At 51.4% G+C, this 16,263-nt stretch overlaps 5 protein-coding genes across 5 annotated transcripts; 2 read left to right on the forward strand and 3 right to left on the reverse strand.

The window, feature by feature from the left end:
• Positions 1–362: 362 nt before the first annotated feature.
• On the forward strand, positions 363–949 carry SAPIO_CDS7767 (uncharacterized protein; the record flags this gene model as incomplete). Its single annotated transcript, XM_016789563.1, has 3 exons — positions 363–398; positions 466–525; positions 596–949. The coding sequence occupies 3 exons, from the start codon at positions 363–365 to the stop codon at positions 947–949; spliced, it is 450 nt and encodes a 149-aa protein (XP_016641390.1).
• Positions 950–1,419: 470 nt separating this feature from the next.
• SAPIO_CDS7768 (uncharacterized protein) lies at positions 1,420–3,100 on the reverse strand (the record flags this gene model as incomplete). The annotated part of the gene is made up of 5 exons (XM_016789564.1): positions 1,420–1,879; positions 1,939–2,105; positions 2,312–2,423; positions 2,473–2,568; positions 3,084–3,100. The coding sequence occupies 5 exons, from the start codon at positions 3,098–3,100 to the stop codon at positions 1,420–1,422; spliced, it is 852 nt and encodes a 283-aa protein (XP_016641391.1).
• Positions 3,101–3,549: 449 nt separating this feature from the next.
• SAPIO_CDS7769 (uncharacterized protein) lies at positions 3,550–4,302 on the forward strand (the record flags this gene model as incomplete). The annotated part of the gene is made up of 4 exons (XM_016789565.1): positions 3,550–3,616; positions 3,716–3,788; positions 3,909–4,069; positions 4,151–4,302. 4 exons carry the CDS (start codon positions 3,550–3,552, stop codon positions 4,300–4,302), a joined length of 453 nt encoding a protein of 150 aa, XP_016641392.1.
• Positions 4,303–4,868: 566 nt separating this feature from the next.
• SAPIO_CDS7770 (DNA repair protein rhp26) lies at positions 4,869–8,361 on the reverse strand (the record flags this gene model as incomplete). The annotated part of the gene is made up of 2 exons (XM_016789566.1): positions 4,869–6,979; positions 7,050–8,361. 2 exons carry the CDS (start codon positions 8,359–8,361, stop codon positions 4,869–4,871), a joined length of 3,423 nt encoding a protein of 1,140 aa, XP_016641393.1.
• A 4,922-nt stretch (positions 8,362–13,283) lies between these two features.
• SAPIO_CDS7771 (uncharacterized protein) lies at positions 13,284–15,436 on the reverse strand (the record flags this gene model as incomplete). The annotated part of the gene is made up of 3 exons (XM_016789567.1): positions 13,284–13,418; positions 13,519–14,552; positions 15,370–15,436. The coding sequence occupies 3 exons, from the start codon at positions 15,434–15,436 to the stop codon at positions 13,284–13,286; spliced, it is 1,236 nt and encodes a 411-aa protein (XP_016641394.1).
• Positions 15,437–16,263: the final 827 nt, after the last annotated feature.

The following is a 16,263-nucleotide window of genomic DNA, read 5'->3' on the forward strand; positions in this document are numbered from 1 at the left end:
TCTTACTGACGTCGTGGAACTGGTGAGCCATTGACTTGATCCCTCGCTCTTTCTCTCAGTTCCACCATGACTAAACTCCCAAACTGAAAACGAAGTATCTTGATGGCTTCTGTTTGCTTTTCGAACCTTTGTTACCAACACTAGTGATAAAGCTAGACGGCCTAGTTACTGAAGAGTTCAAAGACTCCAAAGAGCAAGGGGACAAACGCTGCCATGGCCACAATCCGCTGTGTCGCTTCGTGCTCTGGCGCATCGGTAGCAATCAGACCAGCCACCACACATATCTCTCACAACATCCGCCCTTTATCCACACAGTCATTCGGCACCATTCCTTTCACACAAGCGACCCTCATTCGAAGCATATGGTCGGCTCATCAGCCCTCAAAGAGACTACAAAGGTTCTCATTCCAAACTCAACCCTTCTCAACCTCAAGCTCTCGACGGAAAACGATATCCCTCACAGAGCCTCGGCAAGATGACGATGGCAAGGAGATGCTTCTCGAGATAACGCCCCGCGCCGCGCAGGTATGTCTCCCCGAACCCCCAACGCCCAAGCGCTTTCTCAATTGTTCCTGACAAACTTCCCCTTTCGCAGAGGCTCTCCCAGATCATGAAATCTAGCAATGATCCGGGCTTTGCCCTGAGGATCAAGGTCCAAAGCGGCGGCTGCCACGGCTTCCAGTACCTCACCACCAATGACTCCGTAGCCGACTTGTCCGGCCTAGAGGAAGACGAATGTGTGTTTCGCTTCGTCGAGGACGATGCCGCGGACGTTGACAAGTCCCTTGATGGTCCCAAGATCGTCATCGATGAGGCGTCTCTCATGTCGCTGCAGGGAAGCAAGGTCGACTACATCCAGGAACTTATTGGGTCCAGGTTTGAGGTCACTGATAATCCCTTGGCGGAAAACAGCTGCGGATGTGGCAGCAGCTTCAGCATCAAGTTATAGTCTGGCCTCTCATCGTTTCTCTCATGAGCCTACTCTTTTTCATGCCCACCCCTCTTGGTTTGGCGTCTTACCCCTCCATGTATACCTTCCAAGAGCTGGAACCCCTACACAAGGGTTTGAATGTACATTACATTGCCGTCGCATATAGACACATCCCCCATTGCATCGCGAGGCCTAATGATTTCAACGAGGGCAGGGGTTATGTTCATCAGAAACCCGCGTTGACCCTCTTCACACATGGAGCACAGTCACATACACAGTCGTACGAACGTACAGAGCACATACGCATAAGCGGATACACACACATGCACACGGACAACTATAATGGGACATTTCAACGATCTTTGTGTCATAAAAAAGAGTTTGCCCTGTTTTAATTTACGTCAAACGCCGATGCCCTGCCCCCATGCTAAAGTCATAAGCACGTATGAAGAAGATAAACTATTGATTTTGTTTTTTTTCATAACTCTCTAGTTCATCTGTCGGATGAGAGCGTTAATCTTCTCCTCACGGTTACCAAGGTCACCACCCTCGATCCAGTGCTTGAACTTGCGGGTCCTGAAGCCGCCAGTGGGGTTGCTGAGCTTGAAGGGCCAGAGGAAGTTGGAGGCCTGCTTGAAGTTGGGGCCGACGGTGTAGATCTCGTGGATGAGGTCCTCCATGCAGACAATGCCGTACTTGCCGAGGTTCTCCTCAATGATGGAGTTATCGGTGAGGGCGATGCGCTGCTTGTTGACCTTACCGTAACCACGCTTGTAGATGAGGTCCTTGACGGTCTTGAGGTTGGGGTAACCGTAGGCGACCCAGGGCTCGACAAGCTTGATCATCTCAGAGGTGGCCTTGGTGATGCGGATGAAGACACCGTTGTTGATCTGGAGAAGACGGAGAAGCTGTAGGATCTTGCGGGGCTTGGGGGGGACCTTGGAGACACTATTGCGAGTGGTTAGAAGGAGCTCAGAGTAAAAGCTGTTGGTGGGATATAATCTTACCCCTTGATGCGGATGACGAAGATGAGCTTGGCCTCAGCAGGGATGTAGGCGGCATCACCATCCTTGGCGACACGGGCGAGACGGAGCTTCTCCTGCTCAGCCTGGCGGTACTCCTGAACGTACTTCTCAGCACGCTTGAAGATCTGGGCACGCTTCTCCTTGTTGGCCTGATTGACATAATGATGTTAGCAAGCTGGAGCCCCAGTTGAAAAATAAACATCCAAAATATTAATCCCATTCCAATGGTATAGTGTCAGACCCGAAAGAAGGTTAAATTGTATCAACAGCATAGACTACTGTCTAGTTGATAGGTTTGTTATGCATCATAATCACCACCTCCATAAAATGAACAAGACGAAAGAGATTGACACACCTTCTTCTGCTGCTCGATATCGGCAGCACGCTCGGCGCGGGCCTTCTCCTGGCTCTTCCTCTTCTTGAGGAGAGTCTCAGGGACGAGGATATCGTCACGGGTGGGGACAGTCCTGTACACGGGGGAGGAAAAAGCCAGATTAGCAAGTAGTCCCAACATACCGTGGTATGGAGCAGAGCGCCGGCGCGAGAATTGTAGCTTGTGCGACATTCTCTGCTTTGGCTAACTCGAGATATATTTTATCGGTGAGAGCGGAGCTAACAAGATGTGTTCTCGTTAGAGAGCAGCATGTCAAGGACATGACCCATCCTTTGTTTAGCAAAAATTCTCATCCAACAACACCTTGGCTTGCACGCATTTGGGTGCTCCAAGAAAGTATTGCGCGCCTCTAGATGACTCTTAGTGGGCCATTTTCAGGTCTCTAAGAAAAAGCCATCCTCGGCGGCAATGGATTTAAGGGCGAAGATGGTAGCTGAAGCCGAAGCCACACACAAAATCTTCATCCCCAACACCCCACTCAACATCTCTCAAACAGCAGGGCCAATTCTCAGGCGATGCAGAGCTTGAGGGAGAGGAGCAGGAGGGATCGAGCTGGCGGCCATGCTTCCTCTATCTTCATCCCTCCGACACAGAGCCGGAGAGAGAGAAAGAAATGGTGGAAGGCTCAATTGGCTTTCAGCGAGAGGACCACGCAATCTGCAATTATTCGGACTCGAGCGAACTATGCCATCCAGGCGTCTTTATCAACAATCAGGGGAAAAGGGAGTCGTACGTGGCGGCGGAAGCCATTTTGTTGGGCGAGGGCTGTCGGCGTTGGGTGAAGTTGGTGATGGGAGGTTGGATGGGACAGAGAGGGAGAGAAGGGGAAGAGAAGCAAGAGCTCTAATTAAGTGTGTGTGGAAATGGACGTCTCAAAAAGAATTTTTTTGCCATGTACCCTCGTACCTTTGGGAAATTCTGGCGGTCTGCAAACAATTGTTAGGACTTAGGGCTTAATGGATGCTCCCCACTTTTCAGACTCACCGCCTTCTTAGATTGGGCAGTGTCTTTTCTGCCGCTTCCCACACTAAATCCTGAAATGCCCCAAACCCTCACAATTGCAGTCAATTAAGCCAAGGTGGAGCAGACCCCAAGTCAGCCGAAAAAAGGTACATCCCACGACATCTTCGATCTTTTTTTCATCTTCACTTCTCCATCCCTCAACATCCCCCATCAGCCCCCCCCCCAGATCACACAAAATGCCTCCCAAGAAGACTCAGAAGCCCGCCCAGGAGAACATCTCCTTGGGCCCCCAGGTCCGCGAGGGTATGTGAATTTTTATCTCGATACTGGTCGCGAATTCGCGATCCAGAGGAACCGCCTGCGAAGAAACGTGCTCGCTAACCTTTACCCCTCGGCCCACAGGTGAACTCGTCTTCGGCGTCGCCCGTATCTTCGCCTCCTTCAACGATACCTTCGTCCACGTCACCGATCTCACGTATGTATCCACCTGAAGCGTCTTCTGGGCACTTTTTTTTGCGACACCGATATCAAAGAAGAGAGAGAATCAAAAACGACAAGAAGAAAATGGTTTATAGGCTAACATGGGTGATTCCAGTGGCCGTGAAACCATCTGCCGAGTCACCGGTGGTATGAAGGTCAAGGCCGATCGTGACGAGTCCTCCCCCTACGCTGCCATGTTGGCTGCCCAGGACGTCGCTGCCCGCTGCAAGGAGCTCGGCATCACTGCCCTCCACATTAAGATCCGAGCCACTGGTGGTATGTTTCCCCCTGTCCCTCAAAATTGAAAGAACCAGAGCAAAAATATGGATCAAGATGGCTAATTCAAAACTGTAACAGGTACCGGTACCAAGACCCCCGGCCCCGGTGCTCAGTCCGCTCTCCGTGCCCTCGCCCGTGCCGGCATGAAGATTGGTCGTATCGAGGACGTCACCCCCACCCCCTCCGATTCTACTCGCAGGAAGGGCGGTCGCCGTGGTCGTCGTCTGTGATTTCGTTGTTACATCGCTTCCATTCTGGGCGTTCGTATCACGTGTGGGTGTTTGGTTCTGGAACAACTATTCTTCAGGAGTCCGGACCTTCTTTTTGGTACTGTCGGGGCCATGATGGGGAACTCAAAAGACGCGGGGAACGGCCTTGCTGCCTGGTCTCCATCCTTCTGCATCGCTGTGATCACGTATTTAGTATGTTTCTAGGTAGATCAAAACATCAGCTGCAGCTCAGGCTCCCGGAATCATTGCACATGAATGAAGAGAGAAAAAAAGGTGGAATTGGAAGACAGTGACACAATCTTTCCGAAGACTTGCTCAAAACCCTTGTGTGAATTGCGTATATTTAAGTGCTCATCATCGGACGATAGGTCGGAGGTATTTTATAGACTCGTCAACAGTCTATTTAACTTTGAGCGGCTCGTTTTAACTATTATACACTGGGATCCATTCCCCCCTCAAGATCCCATTATTTATTGATCCAGAAGCCCGTATTAACGAAGAAGCAAAATCCGAGCCCAATGCGACCGTGTTAACGCCAAAAGTAGCTCATCAAATGCCAAAACACTTCACAACCCCGGCTTCAACTTCCAAACCGACCTTCCGCGAACCGCCGACTCATCCTCAACGCAGACGGCATACAAAGCCTTCTTAAACAAATCAGATGGGATACCACGATGCTCCCTATTGAAGTAGGTCACAAGATCCTTGGTCTGCGTCTTGCCACCCCTCCGCTTGACGAAGTTGACGATGGAGGCCTTCACCTTGTCGAGATTCCACTTGGACTTGTCAGGCCCAAGGGACATGGCCTTGATCGGGTTCGGGGTCGGCCTCGCGTCTGACGGTCTACCGGACGACCGCGCAATATGCGCTCTCGACGACTGTTGGCGCAGGAACTGGACAGTCCGCTCGTTCAGACGGTGCGCTTCCTGCTCCGTCAGTCGCTTCTCTGGCGGTTGGCGATGCCGGGCACCCACGACGTCGTCGTGATGATATACCGCCTCCGCGTTGCTCGTAACAACTGCGTCGAGGAGGTCATTCTCATCCGCGACGGGATCCTTGTAATCCTCAACACCGCCGAATTTCTGGACGGCATTAAGGGCTCGGCTTTCGCTCTCTTTCGACGCTCCAGCGCTGGCACCGGCCCCAGCTCCGCGATGGGCTAGAGTCTGGGTTCTAGCATCCACTCCTCCCCGAGATGACTTCTGGGGGGTAGTAGGCTTCACGTTGTCAAAGAGAGGTGCCTCCGGCGCGTCGTACCCGTAGTCAAAGAGATCACGGAGGTTTGTTGAATCGAAGTACCGGTTGGTGTTACCATCCTTGAGCATGTTGTCTGCAACAAATTGCTTGTACAGCTGCTTTCGATACATTTTCTCCTCGATCGTACCAGGGGTCAGAAGTCGGTAGATCTTGACGGGTTTTGTCTGACCCAGCCTCCAGGCACGCTCGATAGCCTGTCGGTCGACGGCGGGGTTCCACGCAGGGTCATATAGGATCACGCGGTCGGCCCCGGTAAGGTTCAGGCCGACACCCCCAGTCTGCGGAGTTAGGAGGAAGACGTCCAAATCCGGAGACGCGTTGAATTCATCAACCATATGCGGCCTCTCGGTATTGGGTGTGTTGCCGTCCATGCGCAGAAAAGACATGTTCTGAGACCGCAGGAGTTTCTCAATCATGTCTAGGATGTCAAGACTTTGGCTAAAGACCAGAGTCTTGTGGCCGAATTGCTTGGAAATCCGCAGAAGTTCTGAAAGAACCTGCATCTTAACCGACCGGTCAATGTGCCCGTAATCGGGCAACTCGGATCTATTCCGTTTATAAAGGAGGTCAGGGTGGTTGCAGACCTTCCTCAACATCTCGATGGCCGAAAACAATGCCCGGCGTTGAGACTCTGCAATTCCTCCGAAGTTGAAGGCTCGTTTGACTTCAGGAGTATCCAGCGCCTCACGATAGATCGTCTCCTGTCGAGGCGTCAACTTGCAAAAGAAGACTTGCTCCGACTTTGGCGGTAGGCTGTTAGCAACATCCGCTTTGATCCGGCGAAGCATATACGGTTTTATAGTATCCCGCAGGGTCTTGGAACACTTGTCGCCCGTGGCGATGGAGAGGGTGCTCGCTCCTTTATGGTGGCCGGCCTTGATTGGAGTTTCGAAGAATTCCATAAACTGACGTAAATCTCCAAGCAATCCAGGATTGACAAACTCAAAGAGTGAGTAAAGCTCTCGGAGGTTATTTTGGATGGGCGTGCCAGATAGGATGATCCTGTGCCAAGTATTGAGTTGTTTGCACGCCTTTGCGGCATCCGTAGTTCGATTGCGAATGTGGTGGCCCTCATCAAGAACAGCGTAGCCCCAATTGATTTCCGAGAGTTCGTCCAGGTAAGTATCCAAACCTCGATACGTTGTCAACAAGATATGGCCGCCCTTGACCACATCATTGATGATTTTGCGCGCAGCGTCAGATTTGGTGGCGGGTTTGGACGAAAACCTTTCGTCGTCCTCGAGCTTAGGGTTCATCATTCCCGTTCCTGTGGAGTGGAGGATGGACACTCTCAGGGGAGGCCACCATTGATGGAAATGCCTAACCCACTGGGCAATGAGAGTGGTAGTAGCAAGAATGATGACTGGGCCGTCGAGTTTCTTGCTGAAATGAAGCGAAGCAATGAATGAAATGAGTTGGACTATGCAAGGAGCAAGAAGGTTAGTAAAAGGAAAGTAAATAGCGGGAAAGAGTGGCATCATCGCACATACCTGTCTTGCCAAGTCCCATCTCGTCACATAGAATTCCGCCTTCTTTTCGAGAGTGTAACTCCGCAAGCCACTGAATCCCAACTCTCTGGAAAGGAAATAAGAAATCGTAGACTTCCTCGGGAAGATAATAATCTTCATAAATCCTCTTATTCGGTTTTCCCGGTGTTGGTTTGAACCACTCTTCTTCTTCACCGTCATCTTCGCGGTCCGCATCGGCTCGGGGGAGGCTAGCACGCAGCTTCTTTCGCTCGTTAACCCATTTGGATAACCTTGCCTTGTATGCCGATTCCTTGGCGTCGTCAATAACGGACAACTTGACAAGGTGTTGTTTGGTGCCATCCTCAGCAGAGGATTCCACAACATCAGATTCTCCATCGACGCCGGCGCTGTAGTCTTCATCCTCATCTGCCTGCCGACGTCTTGGCCTCTTTGCCTTCTTGGAGCGGCGACTTTTGCGAGGGCTTTCATCCTCCTCTTCCTCGTCGGTAGCTACTTCTCCCACGCGTTGTCGCTTTCGAGGCCTCAAGCCAAACTCCGTCTCAAGATTGGCGGCAGCTGGGTCCGTTGATGCACCATCATCAATAGGGGGGCGGAGAAGTTGGGTTCCAAAACCAGGTTGCCGAAGGACCTGGTGGGAGGTTTGAATTTGAGGCTCATCGCCGCCAGCGACGTCGGGAATGTTGATCTGACGGGCAACATCATTTACTCCTGCCTCTTCTTCTTCTTCTTCTTCATCCACCTCAGGGACGGCGGCGAATGGAGTAATCTTTCCAGTGCGGATCAAAAAAGCACGCCTATCCTCGCCCTCTTCCTGCGTAGGACCGGCACGACGAGTTTCCTGCGTTGTTGTAGCCGAAGAGGCAGCAGCAGCCTCAGCAGCAGCGGCATCCTGCTGGCGCTGTTGAATTCGGCCCTCGAATGCAATAATCTCATCGAGATTGTCAGCTATCTTCTCGGAGCAGGAAAGAATCTTGTCGACGATGGCATTGATTTGACTCTTTGGAGCTCGAATGCGTTCCTTCGTCGTCTTCTCGATGGCGAGTGCCTTCTTCTGCTCCTCTAGTTTTGCGATCTTAGAACGGAGATTCGCAATGCGGTCCTCGTCCTTTTTATTCTCCTTGTCGATGGCCGCTGCCCTAGCCTGAGCGGAAGCATCGCGCTCGATGTCTGCGTGGTCTTGGATATCGACCAAGCCTTGGAGCGCAGAGGCGACATCACCGGCTTCTCCATGATCAGAGGGTTTATGAGGATCAAGGCTCGAGGGATTATCTGTCGGCGGATGCCTTGTATCCGGTTCTTGGGAATCAGGCATCTTGGGACGACTTGCTAGCAGCTTTCCGTGGTTGTGGCAAGATTCACAACAGGGAATTCGGAGGATTGGGGATCATGTGTGGTGTGTGTTTGTGCTTTTGTGTGGATTGGAGAAATCAATAAATAAATAAATAGAAGCACGAGATTTCTGTGTAGGGTTCAGATGTCATATGAACCTGGTGTTTTGTGAATCACCACAAAGAAGCAGAAGGAAGGTGCAATCCAGGTCTCAATAAGAACCCTTCACAGATCGATCCTGTCCAACATTCTCAACATCAACTAGACTACCTTCAAATTTGGTAGATCCTAGAATTAACACCCTGGTATGATTAGTGTAAACTCAGTCTACTCTAATTTAGAGCATAAAAGTGCCTGGGCTAGATGCCAAGGCCGTCTTGATGAGGTTGAAATCCGAGGCAAGTTCACAATCGTGAAGGCGATTGCTCCTTCCTCTAAGTAAGGGAGTGACGTTCCAGGCAGACATTGAAAGTTCGGTTATAACGATTCCTGCTGATAAATCTGTAAATCTATAAATCTGTATGAAGTAATGGTGGCTAAAATCCAATCTCACGTGATTGCGACTGCCATGCATGCATGGAAGACTCTTGCCAGTCTTAAACTAGAACAGCGAGAGCTTGACAGGCTAAACCGGAACGGTGCTGTGTCGATCCTTGCCCTGAAGCGCAGTCCCTCAACGCCACCAGTTTTGACTCGGGTAGGTGAGTGTGCTAGATCAGTTTCGGCGACAGCCAGCACCTCCTTCAAAGTGCCGGGTCTCGGACACCCCACCTTTCCGTTCGGCGTCGGATCCCCGAGTTCGTGACGAAGTACTTCGTAAATTTTACGGCGCCGTCAAGTTCAATCGCGTAGAAACATAACTAGAACCGGGAATCACGGCCATTTGCAGAGACGGGCTCTATTTTAGAGCCCTCCCCATCATCAGTACTTAACTAACATAACAGCATTCCATGATTCCTAGTTGAGTCGTTGATCCTCCCCTCATTCTCAGTGATGCAAGGAGGTCTTCTCTGACGCCCGAATGCAACGGTGGTTTTCTTCTTCTTTTGTATCTGCCACTCTGGATATGCGCGCCTCGAACTGTGAGACCCTGTTAGGTAGCATCATCCTGCGGTCGTCCGTGCAATCGCAAGCAATCGCAAGGAACCCCGCCTCTGCCTCAGCATTCCTTGCCTCCCTCGTTGTGGAAATATCACCGTCATAATTCCGCCCTAAATCAAGTCCCATGCATTCGGGGACGGAGGTCGAGTGAAGCGAGATCACGGCACATTTACTACTGAGGTACCGAGTACAATCCGCTGAAGCCGAGCTCGATCTCCATGCTTACTCGTGCTGGATCTACGGTCGAGGCCCTCCGCCCTCCACACATCTCGTACATTCACATGTCCTGCATACCAGATCAGCCATGGCTAGCGATGCGCCAATAAAGATATCATGGAAATACTTAATCCCCCGCATTCAACCGCCAAAACTGTAAATAACCAGCAAGAGCGCGTAATCTTACTAGCGGCCATCAAAAAGGGCCTCGCCGATCTCCCTGCCTAATCGCCTGCTAACCAGACGGTCGGGTTTGGTGGCGCTTCCGGGGCGTACTCTCGGACTTACGAGTGTAACGGTAACGGTAGCCGGGCATGGAGATAGAGTGGGAAACCCGGGGCATGAGGCTGAACGATGGCCGGAGAAATCCCATGTCCGGGAATTGGCCTTTGCATGACGCGACGATCCTTTCTTACTTGCGATGTTCCACATATATCATTTTAGAGCTGTTAGAGAAGCTCCATTTGCAAAGTCAGCTTGAGCCCTAGCCTAGAGAGAAGAGTTCAAGATGCTCACTAATAAAGTCTACAGTATCAGACGAAGAAACATGCTAGATATGGCATATAACATCCGGCTTATGAGATCCTAGTGAAACCCGCTGAACCGCAAGCCTCAGCACTTTCCGAACTTGAAACAGGAAAGTACTTCTGTCCATGACTCCATGACCCCCAGCTCTCTAAGGCAGAAGGCAACGACAGCTCGCAAGACCTCGTCGCGGATGCGACAGCTTCGGTCCGACACAGATCCAGCAATCCCCGTTCTTGCTTGCATAACCGTATCAACCGCTTCTCATGAGTTAATAAAGCGAACAATGAAGCCATTTCAGAAATAGATGTGCACTGACTCGCAGCTAACACGCAGTCCTACACAAAATTACCTCCCTCAACCCGGGTCCGTTTGTTTCGAGGTGTGGTGCAAAGCCGTGACTGGCAGAAGCTCACCTATATCACGGCTGATATCAACATTCTGGGCCAGGGTTAAAGACAACGCATACCTCCCTGCCGCGGACACCGCCCTACCTAGACAAACCGAGGCCACCACATGCAACCCTTTTTCATACAAAGCAGCAGGTACTTCGTAGTACCCCACTGCCACGCCCATCCTCGTCAAGCGGGATAAAGAGGAAAGGTGGGCGAATCGGAACTGACTACCGCCAACACACGCTTTTCCACCAAACCATTACCACGTACCTATATAAGCTATCTTATACCTCAATGCAGACAACCACCCAACCGAGGACGATGCTACTAGATGCTTCCCCGAGCTCCATTGACACTAACTGCATCTCTTCTCCGCTTCCGCGACCAATACTAGCCCCCACTTCGAGCCGTCAGGTCTCCCCCAACCTTTCTGCGCTGTTGAGCTCCATCCACTCGCCTCCTCGAGTCGTCGAGTGCCATCAGGCACCTGAAACTCATGTACGCACTGCCACACTCGAGTAAACGTAGCAGCGAAACTTCGTCCATACAGAGAGCGGTAATCTACGAGTTCCGGGATCTAGTGAGACCTTCTAAACTGACGTACCATTACACCGAGCATAATCAGGTTTTCATTATAGGCGAAGAGGAGCATAAGTCTATAGAAACGAGAAAAAGAAAAGAAAAAAAAAAATACGAGAATCAGATGTTGAACCAGAAGGTTGAACCAGAGGAATGAAGCCAAAAGGAAGAGCTAAAACCGAGGCCTTTGAAGTCGAAAATATCGAGAATCCATTGGGCCTCGATAAGAAATGAAGAAGAGAAAAATTCGACAAAAAAGAGAAAAGTGAAACAATGAGAAAGGAAAAAGAAGCCGCGGAGAAAACAGAACAATATGGCGCGCAAAACACACTCGCCAGACAACCAGAAGAGAAAGAAACTTGCAAGGACTCGATCGACCACATGAGCAGGCCCCATTAACGTCCTCAGCAAGAGCTCCAAGTCTCCATACCCGGCAAACCGAAAATCCGCATCCTCTCAACGCCGAATTCTCCGTCGTCGAAACCCACCCTTCTATTTGATTCCACCCATCTTCCCATCATCAATGCCGTTTTACCTAGTGTCATCAACATTATGCTCGCAAGCACGTTAGCTTGCTTCGTACAGTCCCCCTGCGTCAATTTGCCTCCATGTGATGATTCTCCTCCGCCACAGCCTGTGCCATATATAAATGACAACGCATCATTCATCCCCCTGTGAGCGATGCTGGCGGAGAACAGAAAGGAACGAGAAGTCTGCCGGCAGACGGGGACACCGCCTTCCTAGCTTGTAAGTCGACTTAACCTTCGCTTGGGCATGCCCGCACACTTGCGGCAGATAATCAATCTGATTCAAGGGGAGGTTGGGGGTTTCCCTCATCTGCTCAGAGTGCAAAGTGGCAGCCGCCCACACCACACTTCTCTGTAATATCAAAATGCTCTGGTGCCGGAACCGGGAAAAGGATTGCCAGTCCGCATCGGCACATCATTGGTCGTTATTATCCGAAAAGGCTCCCGCTGTCTTCTCTTCGATTTGTTGTTCGTCGAATTTAATTCGATATGTCTCGGCCCGGCAGTTGATGCTGAATTTGACATTATTGTTCCCATTATGCGTCGCCCCTCACATAGACATTGCCCTTTTGACACAAGCGAGGTCGCCAAGTCGTCTGTACAGCCAGGCCCTTGGCATTCATTGTGGAGGCCTTTCGGTTTCGGGTAGTGCCCGGCGGAAGAGATGACGCGAATCATCCAAACGACAAGGAAAGAATAGGTCTATTGTTCGTCGCATGTCGCATACCGCAAATAGGAAAGAAAAAAAGAAAGAGAGGAAACAAAGAAATCAACAATAGTAGTTCGTCAAGGTCCATGTACATATCCGCCATGCCTTGGCTATCGTAAGCTAGGCCAAGTTGCGTCTTCATAGAAATCAAAAGCAAACAAAGCAAATAAAGGAAAGCTAGCTGCAAACTAGCCATAGGTTGTTGTAAAGAAGGAAGAAAAACCGCGGGCTAAGGCCCGATTGTGGCATTGAAAGAAAGGCAACTAGCTCGAAGGATACCCTGAACTCTGAGCTGGTGCCGAGCAATCGTAAGATCAATGGAGTCCAGATGCATTAAGAGTATTTCTGGTTCGTGTTGGAACACCGCGCCAAGCGTCCGGGGTGAGGAAAGAGAAAGGTAAAGGGTCTCCGCTTGGACATTGCCACATGGTCAGGGAAATACCAGGCAACACAGCCAGTGATCCTTGTCTTCCTTAGGGGCGGGAGTTGGTACACGTTGTTGTGCCCATCACGTAGGTAGACGAATGGACTTAGATCTTTTGGGAAGAAGAGCAAGTCGTCCCCGGTTGGTTATGGGGTCTTGTCGTTGTTGTTCTGATATCGAGGTCTTGGTCTGGAGTCGCCAAACGACACAGGAGGACGGTCGAGATTATCTGTCTTCTGCGAGAATCCTGCACCGGTTCTCTCAGTTGTAGTTTGCCAGTCAGGCTTCCTGGTCAGACCTATCGTTTGGCGCCGCGTGATGAAGGCTCTCCGCTTTCATGGTAGAGCTCCCGCCTCATCAGTGGAGCTGCTGCGGGTATACTGTGTCCCCTAGCTCAGGAGCTGAGACTCCTGGAGGGGACATTGAATGCTATAAGCTCTCTCCCATCAGTTGGGCTGCCCTTTCTCGGCACGCGACAGGAGTGAACCCTGTCCCGACCTTGTTCGCAACTATGCGCCATTTCTCGTTCTCGTAGTCTTGGAGCGCCGATCGTAGTTTTTGATCCTAGTATTCATTAGTCCAAGTACAAGGCAGTGCTCCGTCATCAAAGCACAACCCTCTACAGCCAAGTCGTATGTCCCGGGATCCATGGTAAATCACTTACAGTTTCTTCGGTCCACTGGGTTGTCTTCGCCTTGAGCTTGGTGCAGTACCGAACCTGGAGAGTGCCTGAAGACCTGCCAGGGAAGAAATCCGCGATTTGCTTCCAAGTTAAACTCTTGTTCTCTTTGAGGTCGATTAGGAGTTGATCATCTTCGGGTGTGAATTTAAGCTTTGGCCCTCGCGGTCGCGGGGCTGGTGCCGGCATGCCGGCCTGACCGACCATGCTCGGGGCTCCTCCTCCGCCTTCGCCATCGCGCCTCATCATCTTTGTCGGTGGGCCGGTGTCTGGCAATCTGTGGTGGTGATGTGTGGGAGGCGCCCCCGGAGGCTGCTGCTGCTGCTGCTGCTGTTGCTGTTGCTGCTGATGAGCAGCCGCCGCATAGGCTCCCATAGGGCCCTGCGGCATCCCATCTAAGTCGGGCTGCTCCAAGTCTGTGATGCCGGGAACCGAGAGGTCGAGATCGTCGGGTCGCGGCCGCTTCACGCCGGCTCCGTGAGAGGGGTGTGTCGGCTGGGTTGGTGTCGACATGGACGGATAGAGAGGCGCCACCACCGGGCCCGGCGCACCAAAGTGCGGAGGACCTAAGGGGTGCCTCGGATGGCTCATGTGGGAAGGATCCATCAGCACCTGGTGCGGATGGTGAGGGTGATGTTGCGACATGACGGGGTGGTGAGGATGGTGAGTCGGCGGGTGCTGCTCGGGAGGGTCATGGAGCCCGCTAGGCGGCGCCCTTTGATGGTGGAGTGTGGCCTGATGCGGTTGGTGGTGCGTAGGCGTCTCGTATGCGTGCTGCTGCTGGTTCTGCTCGCCCGGATGCGAATCCTGGGTAGAGTAATCGACATTGTAGTCTCCTACACGATAGTTGCCCGCCAGTGTGCCTCCGATGCATGGGTCCCGCCAGAGCGAACCGCTCTGGACGGCCGCCGGGCTCTGAATGGAAAGAATTTGATGGGAGGAGGCCCTCTGGGGCAGCGTCGGCAAACCGGGAGGCTGACGTTGTTGGGAAGAAAGATGCGTGGGACTCGGTGTTACCCCTATGGCTGCCGTGGTTATGGTTCCTTGGTGGACTCGGGGGGTAATCTAACGGGAGTGTTAAGCGACAACCAGCCAAGTACATAGATATATACCCTCAGCGCTGGCGAAAAGGTTGGCTGAAAGAACGTGGAGTTGAAATGCTGGTCACCGCCGAAAGGTTGTATATATGTAAGTGATTTCAAGGCGTGGGCTAGCGTCGCTGTAATGGATGTATAGGGTAGGATGATTGGATGCCTGAGGGGCCGGGTGGGTGTGGATGGTAGCAGTGGTATCACTGAGAATGAATGAAGTATGTCAGTAGAAAATCCTTTCCATGGTTCATATCCGACGCACTAAAAGTGATACGACACCTTTTCCCTTAAAAGTCGCCTGTACCTTTGGTATTAGAGGCTCTTGTTTCTCAACTCAAAATCGGAGAGAAGGAGGATCGAGGTAAAATGTAAGCCGGGGGTGTAGCGAACTGATGTGCCTTTTAACGGACGGTCCGAGTCGTTTAGTCAAGCACGCCGTCAAGGAATATAAGCTTCCGGGATCTTCTCTGGTGAAATCTGAGTCCCCTGTTTTTCTTAACTTCGGTTTCTCATATGGTGACAGAAAGTTAGAAGCAGGGACGATCAATAAGTGAAAGCGCTTATGAAGTGCTTATAAGTGTGTGGTGGGCCAGGGCCGCATTATATCGTCTGATCTGCCAGAGACATAGAGCGGACGGTGTGAGCTTCCGGGTGTACAGAGAGAGAGGGCTGGAACACCCTGGGCTACTTCTCCTTTCATCCCACAGTTAAAGCACTTAGTGACTTGCTGCAATAGCTGCGAGACGTATCCTGTCCTCTCGATCGGTGCGCAGTGGGACCCAGTGAGCCTTGGCCTGCGATGACGGTAGCATAATTTTGTTGATCTTATGCTCTCGTCTTGTCTTGCGTCCCGTTATAGAAACAACAAGGTATTGTGGTCTGTAGTAACCCTGGTCTCAAAGTTCCAGACACAACCTGGCAGGGGAGGGGTGTGACAATGGAGATAGGAGCCGAACAGGGTGGAGGGCCGAATTGCACTATGAAGTAGCCAGGTGGTACCTTGACGACAAGATCCCGTTATTTGCTCATGAAGACATCTCCACAAGAATACCACGCAAGGAACGACAATACTTCGTAGGCGTACGAACAGTGTCTTGAGCACACACAAAGCGAGAACTTCGCGTTGGCTGGAGAATGTTTAGAAGCTATGGGCAAAGCAATCAAGCTAATAGAGGCTGAAACAAGCCCTACCATGCGGATGCCGATGATGGAAGCAAGAGGGGGTGTGGAACAACTGTTGTTTTCCAGTTGATTTGGGGAGAAGGAAGGGATAGGAAACCTGCCCGACTCGTCCTCTTTCCTATACCCCATACATTCTTCCCTAAGAGAATTGCAACATGTTTGGCTCATCCCGCGTTGATTCTCTAGTGCTTAGATGCGCTTGTCGCTAGTGTCCCCTGCGCAAGCGAGGAAACAACCACTGCAAGTATATTCGGGTGCAAGACGAGAAGCACTGCATGAGGAGGAGTGGGCGAATACCTAAAATTTCCTCTTCCATCGACTTCAAGGAGTGTACATTGTAATGTACCGGATCCATTGCGAAAAAGAAAAAATCGCCGGCAGCAGAGCAGGGGGATGGTGGGCTAGGGCGAGCATGGATGATAAGTACCGAGTACTTATGCAGTTCTGCAACAATAGA

Source organism: Scedosporium apiospermum (assembly GCF_000732125.1).
Source record: "Scedosporium apiospermum strain IHEM 14462 chromosome Unknown SEQ_SAPIO_0110, whole genome shotgun sequence".
Lineage (NCBI taxonomy): Eukaryota > Fungi > Ascomycota > Sordariomycetes > Microascales > Microascaceae > Scedosporium > Scedosporium apiospermum.